This window comes from Papaver somniferum, chromosome 7 (assembly GCF_003573695.1).
Source record: "Papaver somniferum cultivar HN1 chromosome 7, ASM357369v1, whole genome shotgun sequence".
Taxonomy (NCBI): domain Eukaryota; kingdom Viridiplantae; phylum Streptophyta; class Magnoliopsida; order Ranunculales; family Papaveraceae; genus Papaver; species Papaver somniferum.
The window spans coordinates 67,625,277-67,646,609 of NC_039364.1; the positions used below are offsets into that span (position 1 = coordinate 67,625,277).

At 37.2% G+C, this 21,333-nt stretch overlaps 2 protein-coding genes across 2 annotated transcripts; both read left to right on the forward strand.

Annotated features, from left to right (window-relative positions):
• The first annotated feature begins 5,720 nt into the window (after positions 1–5,720).
• On the forward strand, positions 5,721–8,808 carry LOC113297536 (pentatricopeptide repeat-containing protein At3g22150, chloroplastic-like). The gene has a single exon (XM_026546029.1). It carries the CDS (start codon positions 5,820–5,822, stop codon positions 8,325–8,327), a length of 2,508 nt encoding a protein of 835 aa, XP_026401814.1. The 5' UTR covers positions 5,721–5,819; the 3' UTR covers positions 8,328–8,808.
• Positions 8,809–9,036: 228 nt separating this feature from the next.
• Positions 9,037–13,502, forward strand: LOC113297537 (beta-amylase 8-like). Its single transcript, XM_026546030.1, has 9 exons — positions 9,037–9,536; positions 9,677–9,883; positions 10,283–10,363; positions 10,534–10,737; positions 10,936–11,130; positions 11,468–11,632; positions 12,232–12,492; positions 12,572–12,784; positions 12,923–13,502. The coding sequence occupies exons 1-9, from the start codon at positions 9,129–9,131 to the stop codon at positions 13,163–13,165; spliced, it is 1,977 nt and encodes a 658-aa protein (XP_026401815.1). The 5' UTR covers positions 9,037–9,128; the 3' UTR covers positions 13,166–13,502.
• Positions 13,503–21,333: the final 7,831 nt, after the last annotated feature.

Sequence of the window (21,333 nt, forward strand, 5' to 3'; positions counted from 1 at the left end):
ACAACAAATCTATTCGGTAACAACTCTTTTCAAACAAGTGATATGAGTTTGACAAAAGGCTCTTCCGTTTATCCCAATAAACTCCTTTGTCAGGTTCTTAGATCTATCTATCAATACAACTACCAAAGTAATTGTCTAGATTTTGCAATCAATATTCTTAGTCACAAAGCCAATATATTGATGCCGATTTACTCAACTAATGAATCAAAATTATCACAAAGATAAACCGATTATAGTTGGATCCCCATCTGATCAAGTTTTGTGCACACCAAAGATTATGAACTCAAACAAGCAATCTTCTTTGTCTTCAAATTTTCTTAGATCTTCAACAAACACGCACACAATCAACTTGAATCTCTTGTGATCGATCACACATAGAATGGAGTCTGTTAACAGTGGATTATCACAAGACGTATTTAGATCTACAAACAGTCTAAAGATCCCCGTCGAAACTTCGATCTAGTTTGAGTGAATCTTATATCAGAAGAGAAGATTCTCAAGCATAAACAAACTAGGTGCAATCAAAGTTCAACAACCGTTAGTCAATTAAATCAATCGAAAACTAATAATAAATTGCAATTATCTAGTTTCCCACCAACGGTACTCATAGAGCTTCCGAATCCCAAAGAAGTCTTTAAAACGAGCGGTCGTAAGAGATTTTGCATTATTAGGGTACTTTCTTCTCCGGATAGACGGCTCCAACAGTAACAACGCAACTAGGTAGTTTTGCTGGCTCCGAGGATTAGTTTGATTGAAATGTAAACTTCAGTATTTATAGACCAAGGAAGTTTGGACACCAAGGAATTTCCAAAACCGAAAATATTCTCAAGATATGCAATATATTTTCAAATTCGGTTTTCATAATTCCTGGAAATGCTCGGTTCAAATATTGACCGAAATCTCAGTAGAAAATCTCCAATTAGTAAATGCACATTACCAATTTTTATTTTCTAAAGATATGCATTTTAATTGCTGGAAATTAAAAGCATATAAAACTAAAAACCTTAATTAAAAGATTCTCAATTTATTTCGATCCGGGATTCTCCTTTAGTTATTAAGGAATATCTTTGAACAATAAAAAATAAGAGTTACTGCACATGTTCAAAGTATGTCGACATCTTTACTTTGTAAATCCTTTTTCATATTTACAATCTTGGAACCGATTTGTCACACTTCTAAACAATTTTAGAATTGGTTCATTTGATTTCCAAGAACTATGTGATTGATCAAAAACATTCAATCACCATTCATGGGTTTAACGGTTCTACCAAAACAAGTTTCGGTTCTACCTCCAAGTGGCTATTAGGATCGGTCACATTAGTTTCCAAAACATTGTTAACTAAGTACCAGGATCGGTGACCACTTATTTATGGTACTTACTTGTGATCAGTTGCACAAGTTATAGGATCGGTCACACCAATTACTAAAACTTGTTAACCTACTACAAGGATCGATTACACATCTTGTGATTAGTCCCAACCATGTTCTAGGATCGGTTTCCCAATGACTAGGAATGGTCACACCAATTACAAATATCGATCATACCATATCAGGTGATTACTTAAGATCGGTTTCACTAATAAAAGTCATACCAATACAAAAGTCAGACATTGTGAATAGTTTTACCAAGATACATAAACAAGTTATGAGCGGTTATACTAAACACACATATTGGTAATCCAAAGATTTGCAATGAATAACAATACCAATAAGCCTAGTGATTTCCCTTTCGATTCATAAAACAAGTTTATGAATTGTAATTCCTTTAAACGAATGTAAAACATTGTTTCCTCGGACGAAATTTTCACCCATACCCATACCATTAATCACGATAGCATTCATACGATTATGTCAATGTCTTATATACGAAGTTCAAAAGATAGACGTTATACTTCGTATTGTAATTCCTTAATATTATGTCTAACTAGAGTATAATCATTCACAGTTATGTTTTCAATATGCACGACTTGAAAGATATGTTGGGAATGAAACAGTTCAAGTCAAATATTACTAACCTCAAGTGGAAGGATGATGTCGTCGTTGTAGCTCTTTACTTCTTCACATTCTTCAAGTCTTTACGTAATACTTGTAAGTCTCATATCCTAGTAACTTTCTAACTAACCTGTACGAAGTTGACTCTAGTAAATAATTAAGTGACTCTTTAAATGAGATTTGATTCACTAAAATATGAAAACCAAACTTGGCATACCAACGCTTGTTGGGTTCAACCGAGCTATGCTCTAACAATGTTTTCAAAGACAAAGACAACCGAGGTCTGACAAGAAAAACCGGACCTCGGCTGTATTTGCCTTTGAGACATCAATGTACATAATCAAGTAACACAGCTTTGATTTAGCTTAAACTGCAACTGAACCATTTACAACACCATCTTATAAGCAAAAAAAACATGTAAATTGTTGCGGGTAAGCAGCAATCAGGCATGACGTACAACAAGTATAAACTGAAGGTCAAAATCCATAAATTAAAACTTAATAATACATATATAACCAAGTTAATGCCAAAATAATACAAAAAAACTAGTCTTGGTGGGTGCAGGGTTGTCGAAGCCCTGCAAGTTAACGACAAAAACATCATCTTAAAGAAGCGAATGAACTACAAGTAGCTTTTGTGAATCACCGCTAGGACTAATATCATCATGCTCATAGACTTATGTTATAAATAATCAAAATGCAAATTCAGAAAACACCAAAATCTCAACATGCTTCTATTATCATCCAAATCTCATCATGCTTCTATTATCATCCAAAATCAAAACTTAAACATGAACCAATAATAAAATCTCATAATGCTTTTATTATCAGGCACAACCAAAACAATCAAAACAATAAAATAACTTTAAATGATAGAAACATATACCTTCTTAGTTCCTCCAAGTTCAACTCTGACTAGTTCTTCCAAGTCTAAACTCTGACCAGTTCTTCCAAGTTCAAACTTTGATAAAACAACAAACCCAAAAATCACTTATATTTTGAAACCTTAAAATTGAAATTAAACAAATCAATTCATACTAACTGAAACCTTAAAATTCAAATTAAACAAACCAATACATACTAATTGAAATTAAAAAAAATTAATTCATATACCTTCAACTTCAGTTCTTCAGTCTTTCAAACCCTAACATGAAATCAGAAAATCAGATTAGATCAGTTAGTATATATCCTTTAAACCCTAAAATTTGATTTAGCAGATGATGAAACAAATACCTTCTAAGTTATTCAATTCTTCCACAAATTAAACCCTAAAATGAAATCAGAAAAAAAAATCGTATTAGATTTATCAGATGAAAAAACCCTAAAATGAAATCAGAAAAAGAAATCGTAATTAGATTCATCAAATGAAAAAAACCCTAATAAAAAAATAGACGATTGAATGAAAAACCATAATCGAAAAAACTTACCATTGAAATGACAAATCAAAAATGATGTAATATTCTAATCTCTAATCTCTTTGATCGATTTATGACTGAACTAACATATCGATTTACTCAATGAAACCCTAATCTCTGCAGGGGAGGCGATGTGAAGAATAGAGAAAGAGAAAGGGATAATAGAAATGAATGAGTTAAATGAGTTTACTCGATGAATATACCTTCTCTTCAGGGGAGGAATTATCCTCTAGCTTAAGCAAACTTCGGTGGAAAAAAATGTCACACGACTCAATGGCACATGCGCAACTAATATTTATTACCAGCTCTAGTGTGACCAAGCGTGTGAGTAGTACGCATAAAAAATTATCCTATTACGATTGGTAACGACTGAGCTCTGTTACAAATCACGAGAAAAAATTCGTAACGACTTTTTGTAACATGAAAATTTGTAACGGTTGTTGGGCCAATTTTAGTTGCGAATCTGGAAAAATGGTGTAGTGTTCAACAACAACAACAACAACCGTTACAAAGACTCCAACGCCGATTTAGCAAGTTTCATCCCGATCCAGACCTCAAAAGACTCTTTTAGAAAACCTTTGTTACTTAAATTACTGTTATTCAAGACTTTGTTATTTAGATTTAGGTGTAAGATACTATGGTTACCTTAGTTCGTGTAAGTTAGACTTACATGTTCTTGAAATTACGGGGTTGAATTTGATCCAACTACTACTCTGTGTAGTCATACAAACTAGTTTTGAAATGGTTTATAAGTATGTAAAATTAGAATGGATAGTCAAGAATTGGTGGAGATACTTTGGATCTGTTGACATTGGCAATGTAATGATGTTGGGAAATCCTGTAATAAATCTCATATTTAATCATATCATTGGATAAAGAGTATTATTACAAGAAAGTAGTTGGAAGCCTTACAAGCTAAGTTCAACAATGTACTACTACATTAGTTGAACAAGTTGCTGAGCCTCATGAGGAACCAGCCAAGGGAGCCGAAGTGGATAGGGGGCTGATTATGTCGCAAGGGGACCAAGCTAACTCTATACTTTTCATGTCAAATTCTGACATACTGCGTCATTGGGGACTTGAACCTGGGACCTTCTGAAGCGCATCAAATCTTTAAGGAACGGTGATAACCAGCTGAGCTAGCTACTCGTTTTAATGAGATTATGAGATTAATATATTATGAGATTTTTTCCTTTTTTATGGAAAAAAAAGAAATGAAAAAAAAAGAAAATATTGTACTAATTTGGCGTACCGGATACGAGGAGCCATGATTGTAGATACGACGAACCATGACTGTATGGAAAAAAATAATAATATGGGGTATCGGATACGAGGAGCCATTATTGTAGATACGGCCAACCATGACTGTCTTTGGTTTGAGAGACATGTAATTTTTAACTTTTAACCCATAAAATAGGAAGGCTATTATTGGGGCGTCACATTTTATTAGAGGGGCGTCACTTAATAGGACATAAACGGGTCACCCATAAGTAATATCAAAAACCCCTTATCTAAAATAATTTTGTAATGACTAAACAACCCTTATTTAGTTAATTTTAATTTAATTTAATTAGATAAAAATTAAATTAATGAATTTTGTTGTATACTTGGTGAATTCTGGGACAAAGTTTTTGTGGGAAGAAAAACTGGTCGTAAAATAAACTTCTACGGTTGGAAATAATCCAAACCTGGACGTAAAATCACTTCTACGGTTGGAAATAATCCAAACCTGGACGTAAAATCACTTCTACGGTTGGAATTAAAAGAAAACTGGACGTAAAATCGGATTCTACGGTTGGAATTAAAAGAAACCTGGACGTAAAATGAGCCTCCACGGTTGGAACTAATTCAAACCTGGACGTAAAACTACATGCAAGTAAAATTCTACGGTTGGAATTAATCCAAATCTGGACGTAAAATCACTTCTACGGTTGGAAATAATTCAAACCTGGACGTAAAATCACTTCTACAGTTGGAATTAAAAGAAAACTGGACGTAAAATCGGATTTTACGGTTGGAATTAAAAGAAACCTGGACGTAAAATGAGCTTTTACGGTTGGAACTAATCCAAACCTGGACGTAAAACTACATGCAAATAAAATTCTACGGTTGGAATTAATCCAAACCTGGACGTAAAAGCACTTCTACGGTTTTTAAGTTTTTATTTTAGTTAAAGGGTAATCTAGACATTTTGTATATGTGTTAGGATATCCCATAATCATTTTTTTGGATATTAAGAATCCAAGTGAAACTCCTTTATTGGAGTGTGATGCCTCAATAATAACCTTCTAAGAGAAGACCAGTCACCAAACTTTTTAGAGAGAGATAAATGGGAAAAGAAGAGAGATAATAAAAATATTATGAGGAGATACACATCACTGAAAGCAAAATCACATCAACAACAACGACCAGCATGGCAATGGCCATGGCTTCTTCTCCTCACGTACCTCATAAAACTCATCAAATTTCCTCACCTTCCAAACCCACTTCCTCAAAACCCCTGCAACAGAACACCCCCTCAACTGAATCATCTCCAAATTCAAAACCCGCTAAAGTTCCTACAATTCGAGCTCGTTTAAGCCAATTATGTCAACAAGGTCGACCTGATTTAGCACGTCGTCTCTTCGAAAGTATTCCCAAACCAAATACTGTTCTTTGGAATACAATTATCATTGGTTTCATTTGTAACGGTATGCCTAATGAAGCTCTTAACTTCTATTCTAGAATGGCAAATTCATTCTCTAAATCTGACTCTTATACTTATTCTTCTGCACTTAAAGCATGTGCTGAAACTAAACAACTCAAGTTAGGAAAAATTATACATTGTCAGGTTTTAAGGTCTCATTCTAGTCTTACTAGAATTGTTAGTAATTCACTTCTCAATATGTACTCTAATTGTTTAAACCCATGTTTGGAATTCCTGGAAAATGATAAATGCGAGTTTGTTAAAGTCGATTTAGTACAGAGAGTGTTTGGTAATATGCGTAAGAGAAATGTTATTGCTTGGAATACCATGATATCGTGGTATACTAACACAGGTAGATATTTAGAAGCGTTGAAGTTGTTCAAAACTATGATGAATATGGGTATTAAACCCACTGTTGTTAGTTTTATTAATGTCTTTCCAACAATTGCGGGAATTGAGGATTGCAAGAGTTCTGCTGTTCTTTATGGGTTGCTTCTTAAATTGGGTACTGATTATGCTAGTGATTTGTTTGCTGTGAGTTCGGCAATTTTCATGTTTTCTGAGCTTGGTGACATCGATACCGCTAGACAAGTTTTCAGTTTGTCTAGAGAGAGGAATATTGAGATTTGGAATACCATGATTGGGGGGTATGTACAGAATGACCTTTATGATGAAGCTCTCGAGATGTTTCTTCAAATCCTTGAGTTGGACCAGATTAGTCCTGATACTGTGACTTTTCTTACTACTCTAACAGCAGTTTCTCAGTTACAGAGATTAGAATTGGGGCAACAGTTACATGCTTACCTTATTAAGAATTCAATGGTACATTCTGTAGTTATTTCAAATGCACTCATTTCTTTGTATTCGAGGTGCAATTATGTCGGGGTAGGATTTGGAGTTTTTGACAAGATGCTTGAAAGAGATGTCGTTTCCTGGAATACCATGATTTCTGCTTTTGTGCAGAACGGGTTGGATGATGAAGGATTGATGTTAGTGTACGGAATGCAAAAGGAAGGAATCTTAATTGATTCAGTCACTGCCACTGCTTTGCTATCTGCAGCATCGAATCTTAAGAACCATAGAATTGGGAAAGAAACTCATGCTTATCTCTTTAGACACGGAATTCGATTTGAAGGAATGGATAGCTATCTGATTGATATGTATGCCAAATCTGGCTTAATTGATACTGCAAAACGGATATTTGAAAACAATTGCATCCATTCTAGAGATCTAGTTACATGGAATTCAATGATTGCGGGTTACACACAAAATGGGCAGATTGAACAAGCTTTCAGTGCCCTAAGGGAGATGATCGAGAAGAATGAGGTGCCTAATTCTGTAACACTGTCCTCTGTTCTTCCAGCCTGCAGTTTAGCAGGTGGAATCAGTGTAGGTAAACAGTTACACTGTTTCGCTCTTCGCCACTCTATGGATCTAAATGTCTTTGTCGGTACTGCTCTGTTAGATATGTACTCCAAATGTGGTTCTATAAATTATGCTGAGCGAGTTTTTAATATGATTCAGGACACCAATTCTGTGACATACACCACCATGATACTCGGCTTTGGCCAGCATGGGTTAGGTGAAAGAGCGCTCTCTTTATTTCGATCCATGTCAGGGTCTAACATGAAACCCGACACAATCACATTTGTTGCAATATTGTCTGCTTGTAGTTATTCCAATTTAGTTGATGAAGGTCTTGAAATTTTCGAATCAATGGAGAGGGAGTACAGAATCAAACCCACAGCTGAGCATTATTGCTGTGTTGTAGACATGTTAGGTAGGGCTGGAAGAGTGGCGGAGGCTTATGAGTTTGCGGAGAAATTAGGTGATGAGGGTAATCTTGTAGGAATTTGGGGTTCACTTCTTGGGGCATGTAGAATTCATGGAGAACTTGAATTGGGGCAGGTAGTTTCTGAGAGATTGTTTGAGTTGGAGGAAGGAAATCGCATTGCTGGTTATCACGTTCTGATGTCAAATATATACGCTGAGGAGGGAATGTGGGAAAACGCTGATACAGTGAGACAAGGGATGAGAGAGATGGGTTATAGAAAACAAGTTGGGTGCAGTTGGATTGTGGTTGGTGGTGTTACGAACTATTTCACGTCCAGGGACCAAAAACACCCACATAGTGAAGCAATATATGCCAAGTTGGATGAATTGGCGATGGAGATTAAAGCAGCTGGTCATAGGCGTACAATCAGTGGCAATGTAGATGACATGTTGGAGGTTTAGGACTATTTTTTTTGAAGATTTGGTATAAATCCCTGGAACTGGTGTTTTAACTGAATTTCACAACAGTGTACCTCTGGCAGTCGTGGCTGACAACAAGCGAAGGCAGTACCTCAGGCATCAAAACTAAGATCATCTGGCGATTAGTTCATTAAAGAAACATGTCCATATCTTAAAAGCAGTAGCCTGTTCCTGCTGAACTTGGAAAAAAGAAGGCAACATTGTACCTTAAAACCAAATATGTACAGGTCGCTTAATTACATGGATCAGCAGCAGCGGTGTTTGCTGGTACGTAGTAATTGCAAGGCATTCATCATCATTCCATGTAAGCAGATGCTGTGAAGAAGAGCAATTTAATCTGTTTGAGCCAACTGTTGCTCAAAGCTTTGTTGTATACTTACTGTATTAAAGATTTGTATTCTTACTTACAAGAGTATATTAGTAGAGGATCCATCCATTCAGAAGCTATCATTAATTCTCATAATCCAAAATCCAACTATCATATTTTCCTTTTCTTCTATTTTATCTATGTCTTCTGTTCATAGATTGTTATTTCATGAACTGCCAAGCACAGGACGGCCTCAATCAACAATTTTGATGGCCAAGATCTCTCGGTTATGGGGTGTCTTTCAAGTGACGTCAGAATGTGTGGGTCCCAGAGGAAAAAAGAAGGGCTCACCTGGTGTGTCAGTCCGTTTCCTAAATAAAATTTTCCTCTCGATATACAGAGAAAGAAAGAGAAAGACATGAGAGTTGCAGGTAAAGAGAATAAGTGAGGTTTATTGAGAGATAGAGAGAGGGGAGATGGAACCCCAGAGTGATAATAGTTCAGAGCAACAAAAAGTACAGACACAACAACAGCGTAGACCAAGGGGTTTCGCAGCAAGAGCAGCAGCAGAAGCAACAGCTATAGAAATGGAGAGTACGAGTCCTAACGACAGTGGAGGAGGAGGAGGAGGAAAGGGAAAGAAAGAGAGAGAAAGGGAAAAAGAAAGAACAAAATTAAGAGAAAGACATAGACGAGCAATTACAAGTAGAATGTTAGCAGGTCTTCGTCAATATGGTAATTTTACATTACCTGCTAGAGCTGATATGAATGATGTTCTTGCTGCTTTAGCTCGTCAAGCTGGTTGGTCTGTTGATCCTGATGGTACCACTTATCGTTCTTCTCCTGCTCCGCCTCCTCCACTTCACATTCTTCCTTCTCCAATGGTATCTACTTTATTTTCTAGGGTTCTTTTTTTTCATCCTAAAATTCAAAATTCTAACCTAGAAAGGTAGTTAATTTTGATTTCGTGCTTGCCCTAATTGATTTTATTTTTCACTATGGGCTCTCAATTGTGTATTTGCAGATACCATATCCTGTTAGATCCATTGAAAGTCCGGTATCTATAACAGCATTGAAGAATTGCTCAACAAAGGCACCTTTAGACTGCCAAACTCCTGTTCGCAGAATTGAAGGGAATTTGTCACCTGCCGTGTCTCTTGATTCTGGTGTCGTCGCAGAAAGAGGTCCAAAGAACCGTGTCAACCCATCTCAATGCTTAGAGGCTGATCAGGTAAAGTAGTTGTTTGGAGATTCTGTACAAGTAGAAATAAGGGATAACATTAACCCTTTTTGAACGATTATGATAAATAAATGTTTCACCAATTTGTTCTTTCTTGAAATGAACGAATGTTTGGTTGAGAGTGAGTTCATGTATGTATCAAGAAAACCTGCTATTAGTGAAATTGTTTAACATCATGTATCCTGGATACTGCTGTCAATGAAACTTTTCACATGACAGTGTGAGCAACAAGTTGTTATCACAAAAGATTCAGCCATTTGTATAGTTTGAGAGACTTTGGCGACATATTCGAGGAGAATCTGAGTCTCCATGCTTGGCCTTGTGGCTTATATTTCTATTTGTTGCTTTATTATGCTCGCGTTTGTCTCAGTGTTTCCGTGGTTGATGCAGCTTATGCGTGATGTTGGTCCTCAAGAGCATGTGGGTGATTATACAGGAACTCCATACGTTCCTGTTTATGTGATGCTTCCCGTAAGTGTTTACGTGCTGAAACTTTAACCAGTGTGCATACAAAGCTGAAATAGCTGTGTGTAGTATAGTAATTTCCATGCCTGACTATATTATTTCACCAGTTTATGTGGATGGACAAATTCTCAAGTTTGGATCTAATCCCTTCAAATCGTTGGTTGTTACTGTGACAGACTGGTGTTATCAATAACTTCTGCCAATTGGTTGATCCAGAAGGCGTTAGACAGGAGCTAACTCAGCTGAAGTCTTTGCATGTAGATGGTGTGGTTGTTCACTGTTGGTGGGGTATTATCGAAGGATGGAACCCACAAAAATACACATGGGATGGTTATAGAGACCTGTTTGACATCATTCGTCAGTTCACGATGAAAATACAGGTAACATTTTAAGGATGTTTTGGTACTATAAGCATATCAGTTCACCTACACTCTGCAGTAATTTGTCTGAAAGATTCTTCTATGCTTCAAACGCTATGGTGATGCATGTGAAATCTCCTCCTAATTTGTCCTTGAAATGGAAATAGTTATCATGAAAGCTGTTGAAGGGGTTCTATGATGTTTATTTTGTTTGTGAAGGTTGTAATGGCATTTCATGAGTCAGAAGTAAATGAATCTGGGGATATACCAGTTTCTCTACCTAAGTGGGTTCTAGATCTTGGAAGAGATAACCAAGATATCTTCTTCACTGATCGTGAAGGAAGAAGAAACACTGAATGCCTATCTTGGGGAATAGACAAGGAAAGAGCATTAAAAGGAAGAACTGGGATAGAGGTATTGAACTGTGATTTATGCGTTTTTTTTAATCTGGTATGTACTATATCGTGGAATCTTTATCATATTTCTCCTCTTCTCCTTCTACAAATTACTGCATTTCTTTACTCTCTGGTTTCCGGTATGGTGCTTATTGTGATATGCATTTACTTTAAAATGACTCCCTTCCCACCAACATGCGTGTGTGTGTGTGAGCTATCTACCTTTATAACCAGCTGGAGAAAAAAAAAGTTCAACCCAAACAGCTTATCAGTCAGAACAGCTTTCTATAGTTCTTTTGTGAATGTTATGGTGTTTCAGTTCTGGTCCCTAAAGCAATCCTCAAATATGTGAACAGGTTTATTTTGACTTCATCAGAAGCTTCCGAACAGAGTTTGATGACTTGTTTGTGGAGGGCCTCATTTCTGCTGTTGAAATTGGACTTGGTGCTTCTGGAGAGTTAAAGTACCCTGCATTTCCAGAAAAAATGGGATGGACGTACCATGGTATCGGTGAGTTTCAGGTATTTAATATAAATTGACTCGACATTTTGTTGCTCTATCATTATGCTCACTGTATCGATCTTAAACTACAGGTAGCAATATTGTACTGTTGTGATCTTTTATGCATTTCTCAAAAAAGTTGCCAATTATGATCATATTAGCCATGAGAATACACAAGAGACAAGCATTGTTCTCTTTCTCTTTTCAGTCACATTGCTTATATTTCTAGACCAGAATGTGTTAATTATTTCTGCAATCTTGTTCTACCAAAAGTAATAGCAACCGCATGCAATCAAATAGAAGTTATATACTGTCTATCATGTGGTTGAACTGGGGTATTGTAATTCCTTTACCCAGACAGGGGTGCTAGTAAAGGTTCATGTTAAAATCACTAATTGATATCAAAGCTCAGTTGCCTCGAACAACTTTCTGGTTTAGTTGATGTGACTATTCCATGATGATTGCGTATGTCAACATTTTGTATGTTTATTAAACTATTTAAGCATGTTATCTTATAAATTCAGTGTTCAAGGTCTTTTTGAATTATACATGTCTGCAGAGATGAGATATCAATTCTGTTGTCGTAAGTTCTTATCATGATATGTGCGACGCCATGCAGTGCTATGACAAATATTTACAGCAAAGTCTGCGAAAAGCAGCTAAAGTGCGTGGCCACTTGTTTTGGGCAAGGGGACCTGATAATGCAGGTCAATATAATTCAAGGCCTCATGAAACAGGATTCTTCTGTGATCGAGGTGATTATGACAACTATTACGGGCGTTTTTTTCTCCAGTGGTATGCGCAGACCCTAGTAGACCATGCAGATAATGTCCTTTCTCTTGCAAGTCTTGCATTTGAAGGGACAGAGCTAATTGTGAAGGTATGCACATGCATTGCTTCCTAACTGAGTTGATATTTGCCACAGAAGAATTCTTACCCTAAAATTGTTGAATCTGCAGATTCCATCAGTTTATTGGTGGTATAAGACTTCAAGCCATGCAGCCGAGCTGGCGGCAGGATTCTACAATCCAACAAATCATGATGGTTACTCTCCACTGTTTAATGTTCTTAAGAAACATTCTGTCACGATGAAGTATGTGTTCCCACGTTTGTTGTACTCTGGTGAGGGAAATGATGAAGCTTTTGCTGATCCAGATGGTTTGAGTTGGCAGGTATATAAATTAATTACAAATGCTATCTATTTTTAAGGCTTGAACAAGATATTAGGTGAGTGCGTAAAGGTTGTTTTTTTTCCTTGGTATAAAATTCCCATACATTAGGTTTCTGAAAGTATCCTATCTCTTCTGCAGGTTCTAAATTCAGCTTGGGATAGTGGATTGCCAATTGCTGGTCAAAACACACTGGCGTCTTATGATAGAGAAGGGTACCTCAAAATTCTAGAGACTGCAAAGCCAAGAAATGATCCTGATAGTCATCATTTGTCATTCTTTGTATATCAGCAACCATCTCCTTCATTGCAGAGAGAATTTGGGTTCTCAGAACTGGAATCTTTTATAAAATGCATGCATGGTAACAATTTCAATCCCGCATAGTTTCTAAATCACGGAAACTGTCGGAAGAGAAATAACAAAGAAGCTCCAGTCAGACCGGATGCTCGGGATGTTCGGAGTTATCAGAGGAGAAAGGGAATGGCTTACGACCATGCAAGACCCATTGGATTGGTTTCAAGCAGCATGTCCTAGTCTCACTGTTTGTTTTATAGTGTGGTCTATATAAATATTATTCACGAGTCTCCTAATTCAGGTCGAGTCCTTTTTCGACACAAAGGAATTAGCACAGAGGTGGTAATAGAAAAATATTAGTGCATCATCTTTTATTGTCAAAAATCCCAATTTTAGTTATAGTTCATCAAGAGAATACAAGCTTGGAGAATTTCCATCACATCGGATGTATGCCCGAGTGAATTGGCTAATGATTTTAAGAAAAAAGGGAAGTAGGCCGACCCAAAATGAACGGAAAACTCCTTGAAACAACACTTTAGAAGTAGACCATTACATAATAAGATTCAATCTACTTGGACCCGGAGATTATTACGAGTAATATTTATTTTCTATCAGCTTCTCTTTAGCTTGCCATTGAAATTGTTAAACTAAGGGATTTTCTTGGTCGCCACATTGTAAAATCAAGTTGCTTCTATGGGTTGGGTGGGTGTGGTTCCTTTCGAAGCATTGGTGTGGTTCCTGTTCACTCCATATTGTTCAACAAAAGTCTTTATTTTATTTTATTTTATTTTTATTTTTATTTTTTTTGGTAATACTGAAGGACAAAACCACAAAACCAAACTTACACACTGGGGAAAGTTATCCGAGGTAATCATTTGTTGTATCCTTACAACAGTTAACAAACAGATGGGATAGAATGGTGAAAATCACCTCTTGAATCCCTCTGTGCCATAGGCGCAGCCAATATTTTCATTAACAACAAAACTCAGATAATGAAATAGAAGACTCTTCTTACAGCTAAAATGACGAATGATTGAGCCCTAATCTAGCTCAATCCGTGACTGACACGTGCTAACTAATCAACGGTCGAACAGCTGACCAATTATTAACTCAGCTAACTTACTAAGGCACTCTGCTAACAAGGATAAGGGCAGACCACGGAGTGACTCTCTAAAGAAGGGATACAACGTTGCCTACCCCTGAAAAATGTCCTTGTCCTGATGGACAAACCTAGGATAGTGTGACTTAATATTTGTGACATCTTCCCAAGTAGCATCATCTGGTGACGAGTTAGTCCACTGGATTAGGACTTGGTGCACTAGTTTGTCTCCCCTGAGGATAGACTTGACCTTCAATACCTTTTCTGGCAGCATTATGATCTCACCATGCGAGTCAACAACATGCAGAGTAGGAGAAGGAGTGAGTTGCATACCAATATGTTTCTTCAGCTGAAAGACATGGAACACTGGGTGTATCCTTGAGTGAGATGGCAGCTGAAGTTCGTAGGCCACTGCACCAATCTTTTGCAGAACTGTGAATGGTCCATAGTATTTAACTGATAGTTTGAAATTCTTTCTCAAGGACAGAGATGCTTGCCTGTAAAGTAGAAGCTTGAGATATACCAGATCCCCTTCTGTAAATGACCTTTCCACTCTTGTTGAATCGGCATAAAGCTTCATTCTATCTTGGGCTTGCTGTAGAGATTCTTTGATAATGTCCAGCGTAGAGTCTATTTTTTTCAAGTAAGTCTCAATAGCATCAACAGAAGTAGTATCCGTAGATGGAAAAGCTAAGTGCGGAGGTAAATAACCATACAGTGTCTGGAATGGAGACATCTTTAAGCCTCTATGAAAGCTAGTATTGTACCACCATTCAGCCAGTGATAACCAATTGCTCCAACTGCTTGGTTTGTGTCATGTAATACATCTCAAATAGTTTTCCAAACATGCATTAACCCTCTCTGTTTGGCCATCAGTTTGAGGGTGGTATGCAGTACTTAAGTTCAAACTGGTACCTAGTGCTTTGAATAAATCATGCCAAAAAGTACTTGTAAATATCTTGTCTCTGTCAGACACTATAGAAGCAGGGAGGCCATGCAATTTGAATACCTGATTGAGAAAAATTTGTGCCACAGATGAAGCTGTAAATGGACGTTGCAGAGCAACGAAGTGAGCATATTTAGTTAGCCTGTCCACAATGACTAGAATAACATTCTTCTTGTTGCTGATGAGCAAACCTTCAGTGAAATCCATTGTAATGTGTTGCCATGCATGATCAGGGATAAGAAGTGGTTGCAGCAGACCAGCAGCATTTGTGTGATCACCTTTGTTTCTTTGGCAAGTGTCACATTGAGACACAAACAACAAAACATCTTTTTTCATTCCTTGCCAATAAAAATGGCTTTTTGCTCTTGCATAAGTAGCTTGAATGCCAGAATGGCCTCCTACAGCAGAAGTATGCAAGGAATGCAAGAGGGTTTGTCTTATAGTACTTCCAGTACCAATATAAAGCTTTGTTTTGTATCTTAAGATTCCCTCCTTGTAGGTGAAATGCTCAAGACATGAAGGACTCAGCAGAAGCTTAGAAATAATGAGTTGGGCCATGTCATCATTAGTATAACTAGAAATTACCTCTTGAGCCCAAGCTGGTATGGAAGCAGCTAAGAAGTTGCAGTTGGATGTAGTAGATGGCCCTTCTAGAAAGTGCATCAGCCACAATGTTTTTAGCACCCTTCTTGTATTTTTATATCATAATCAAATCCCAGAAGCTTTATCAACCACTTTTGCTGTAGTGATGTAGTAATTCTTTGCTCCAAGAAGTATTTAATGCTTTGGTGGTCAGTTTGAATGGTGAATTTAGGACCCTGCAAGTAATGCCTTCATCTTTGTACTGCCATGACAATGGCCAGAAATTCTTTCTCATAAGTAGATAAAGCTCTAGCTCTTGGGCCTAGTGGCTTTCTAAAGTAATCTATGGGCTTTCCTTCTTGAAGTAAGACAACTCCAATACACAGATCACTTGCATCACTTTCAACCACAAATGGTTTAGTGAAATCTGGCAAATCTAAGATGGGTGTGCTTGACATGGCCAGTTTAAGCTTCTCAAAAGATGTTGTGGCAGCTGAAGTCCACAGAAATGAGTTTTTCTTTAGAAGATCAGTTAGTGGCTTACTAATGGCTCCATAATTTTTGACAAACTTCCTATAGTAGCCTGTAAGGCCTAGAAAGCCTCTCAGTTCTTTGATAGTGGATGGTTGTGGCCAAGACTGCACGCAAGCTATCTTATTTGGATCAGGACAAACACCTGCAGCTGAGATGATGTGTATTCCAGTGAGGATTGGCCAAAGCAGCATTTGGATATCTTAGCATAAAGTTGATGTTGTCTGAGTAAGGAGAAGGTAAACTTGAGATGCTCCAAATGTTCAGACATGGATTTGTTGTAGATTAAAATATCATCAAAGAAGACCAGAATAAACTTTCTCAAAGCCGGTTGAAATACTTCATTCATTAAAGCTTGAAATGTAGCTGGAGCATTAGTGAGGACAAAGGGCATCACTTTAAACTCATAGTGGCCTTGATGGGTCTGAAAGTTGTCTTGAAAAATGTCTGAAACATGGACTCTGATCTGATGGTATCCAGCTCTCAAATCAATTCTTGTAAATATAACAGATCCATTTAACTCATCCAATAGTTCCTCAATAATTGGTATTGGAAATTTGTCCTTAACTATAATGTTGTTTAACTTTCTATAATCAACACAGAATCTCCATGTGTTGTCTTTCTTTTTGACTAAGAGTATAGGAGAGGCAAAAGGACTATGGCTAGGTTGGATGATGCCAGTGTCTAGCATTTCCTTGAAAAGTTGCTCAACTACTCCCTTCTGAATATAGGGGAATTTGTAGGCTCTTTGATTCACAGGTGTGGAGTTGGGTTGTAATGGAATTGTGTGATCTAAACTTCTCTGAGGAGGTAGCTTAGTTGGCTCAGCAAAAATGTTAGTAAATTCTTGAAGTAAGGGAAGTATTTCAGGAGGTGTTGTGGGTTGTGTTGGAGGTGTAGAAATAGAAAATAGATGACCCACTAAACCATGAGAATTCTTAGCAAAAAACTTATTGACTGCTTCACCACTCATCATTAACAAAGAAGGTTTGGGAGATGTACCTTGTAGTGTAATCTGCTTATCTTTGTACTTAAAAGTAATAGACAGTTTAGAGAAGTTAAAAGTGACATCACCTAAAGTTCTCAGCCAATCTGCACCAAGTACAATGTCACAACCCCCTAATGGCAAGACCCTGAGGCTGTCCATAAATTGGTGACCCAGCATGCTCCATGTCAGCTGTGGACAAATACCAGTACTTACTGTCTTCTCACCATTTGCAACTGTGAACAACATTGAATCAGTAGGCTCAATATGACACTGAAGGGAACTTGCTAAAGCACTATCAATGAAACTTGTAGTACTGCCTGTATCAATTAGAATGGAGACTTTTTGGTGATGAAGAATGCCAGGAATTCAAATTGTGTCACCAGTAGCAGCATGCAATGAAATTTCAACATAAGAGTGAACTGGAGATTCAGTAGTCTCCTCAAAAACTTCTTCCTCTTTCTCAGTATCCTGTAACTTATTATTGTCCATTTGAAGCATGAAGATCTTTTGTTTTCCTTTACAAAAGTGTCCTGCCTTATACACCTCATCACAGTAGTAACATAAACCTTGTGCTCTTCTTGTATTCATCTATTCAGGTGTGAGTCTCCTGATTGAAGGAGATGTTGGGTTTGATTTGTGGGGAAGAGTAAAGGAGGATCTAGGAGTGATGGGTGCAGACTTTAAAGAAGTCAAAATGGGTTTGGGTGGAAAATTGTTATATGAAGATTGTCTGTTAGAGTTGAAAGAGTTGTTGAAGGACCTTATAAATGGTTTAGTAACAGCTGCTTCTAGAGTAAGCTCTTGTTCTTGTAATTTGGCTAAGGAAAAGGCATATGCTAAAGTTTTTGGATGTAACATAGAGACATATTTACATATCTCATCCTTCAAGCCACTAAGAAAACTCATAACAAAGTATACTTCACTAAGAGATGGATTCATCTTCAACATTAGTGTTTTGAGCAACTCAAATTCTTCATAATATTCATCCACAAATGAATATTGCACCAACTTATTAAAACCACCAAAAAAATTTTCCTCAATAGGGTTTTCAAAACGTGCACAGGGATTGACAGCTAAATCTTTCCAAGTAATTCGATGTCTATTGACCTGAAAATTAAAAACCAAGTTTCAGCCTTACCCTCCAAGTAGATGGCAACGATATTCACTTTCTTTTTTTCCTCAATATCATTCAACTCAAAATATCTTTAACTCTTTTGTATCCAATCTCGCCATCGAATCTTGGGCAATCCAACTTAGGAAGACGATGATATTGATAGTGATTTTGATGTTGATTTGAATAACGAGTATCTCCCTGAGTTTCTGGATGTGAAGTACTAGCCGGCTCTGGCATTGAATCTAACTTCTTCATAAGTAAATCAAATTTAGAAGTCAGATCTGATGAAAAGCTAGTGAAATTTTCTTGTAATTTGGTAATGGCGGTGCTGTTTTCTTCCACCTTATCGTTTACATCTTTGATAGTCATTGGAAAAATTTTTGGATGAAATTGAATGGATACGAACGGATCTGATGCCAATTGTTGTATCCTTACAACAATTAACAAACAAATGGGATATAAAGTGGTGAAAATCACCTCTTGAATCCAATGATTCAAGCCAATCTCTGTGCCAGAGGCGCGGCCAATATTTTCATTAACAACAAAACTCAGATAATGAAATAGAAGACTCTTCTTACAGCTTAAATGACGAATGATTGATTCCTAATCTAGCTCAATCCGTGACTGACACATGCTAACTAATTAACGGTCGAACAACTGACCAATTATTAACTCAGCTAACTTACTAAGGCACTCTGCTAACTAGGATAAGGGCATACCATAGAGTGACTCTCTAAAGAAGGGATACAACATCATCAGATACCATTTTTTGAAGGAAATCAGGAGAGTTGTATACCCATCAGAATTACGCACGCAGTGGGGTCCCCGTCGAGGGTTGTCCCAACTCCCAAGTAAAAGAACCTGGTGGGACCCACGGGACCGCAAGCAGACAAAATAGAGGGTGATGTTTGGCGGTTCCGTGGGTCCCAGTAAGACCTCTTTCTCGGGAAAACTGTTAGTGGGGAGCCTACGGTAAATCTTGAGTTCTCGTACTCTCATACCAAGGTGTTGGAGCTTGGAAGGTGATGCAGTTAATTTGCTACAACATTGTTAGCTAGGCCATTTTTGTAAGCATAAATGGTACTGGCAGTTGGGATTTGTTGGAGCGTGTTTAGTTTGCATCACGTGTTAGGTATCGTGATTGTTTCTCAATCTTGATGAAGTTCACCGTTGATATATAATCTGCCTTAAAAAAATACTTTCGCATTACAATCCTAGTTGCCCACAGTAATCCCCTAGCTTCTGTTATGAGTGAAGTTGTGATCCCTTGTGGTAATTTCAGTGCTTTTAAAACCTCTCAGTGTTGATTTATGCATATAATCCATGCACCTGCTTGGCTTGGGTGTCATTTTGCAGCACCATCTATGTTTATCTTCACCCATTCCTCTGTTGTTGATGGTCATCCTAGTGAAAGCAAGCATCCGTTTAGTCTGATGTTATTGGATCTTAAACGGTGTTGATTCTGCACTAGGTGGTGATAGGCGAGTTTGGGCCCAAGTATATTCCTTGTGTATAAGTAGACTGGTTTGGAGCACTTACTCTAGAGACGACCTTAACTTGTCGTAGGTATTTGCATTTTTTTCTAGCCTAGCATGCCACATTGTGAAACATGTGAGTGACCATGCCATTTCATCCACTTCCATCTCTAGTGTTTTGGTGATGCTGGTGAATCTGTGGGGGATTTGGATATATGTTGTTGGTGGGGGAATGATATTGATGTGGTGTTGGTTATCAGGTTGATTGGAGTGGGAGTTGAAGTTGGTTGGTCAGGTGGTGGTGGTGATAATTGATTGAGATTTCTATGTAGTTAGTTTTGGTTGTTCGTGCTTCTAGCTAAGCGGGTGTACAGTTTCAGCCATACCTATGAGGCCTTGTCAAAAATTCGAAAATAATAGGTTTTGTTGTTTCTGGAAGCAAGGAGCATAAATGGAAAACCGTATGATCTTCCTGTGGTTGAGTAAGCTGAAGGTAGAGGGTCCCTTCTGTGTGACTTTCCAGATGAAAAGTCCGCCTTTTGGCTTTCTGGAACTTGTTGTAGAGACCCATAAGCTCGCCAACGCTATTGATCGATCAAGACACGACTAAGCCGTTATTGACTTGATTAAATAAATATGAATATTAATTAATAAAAATTAATCAAACAATAATCTGGAAATGAAACTATTATCATTTGATAGATCTCAAAAAAATTATGCGAAATGGACCACTTGAACATGTCATTCGGATATCGGACAAAGAAGAAACTTATATGCATTGCGTGAAGGGTAAAATAATATTTTTTGCAGGAAAATACTATTAAGGAAATCGGATACTTGCTCAGGGCACCCCAGTCTCAAACTATACATTAGTTCCCCTTGGCCGCCAGCATCTGGGTGCCTCAACAAAAATTCTTTGGCTTTATTTCCAAATCGATTTGAAGAGAGATTCATTTTTATCTTTTCTTCTCTCTCTATTTTCTCTTCTAGTCCTATTTTTCTTCTCTCCGGTGTTTTAATTCAAAGGAATTGAACTTAGATATTGTGTGAGTGAATTATAGTAGTCTGGTAACTTGAAAAATTGATAAGTCATTATTAGCGGGATTGACAATATTATATATTAGCTGAATTGACAATGTTATCTTATGGTATTTATTAGCGGAATTTGCAATATTTCTACTAGCACGGGATGTTGTGGCAATATTACATATACAATATTGATATATGGGGGAAAGATAGACGTATGCATATTATTCTAGATTGTTCAATTACAATATGGTTTAATAGTAATTTCAGAACCATGTTTAGCATGTGGAGTAATGTGTGTGGTATATTTTTCCTGCGAGAAGTGTCTGTGATTTTCCACAACTTCTCGTTAAGCCTTATTAGCGGGATTTACAATATTACTAAATAGCATGGGAGGCCATGCAATATTATATATATTAGCTGTATTTACAATGTTATTTATTAGCGGTATTGGCAATATTATACTCCCTCTATACCACATATATAGGCGGATGGTT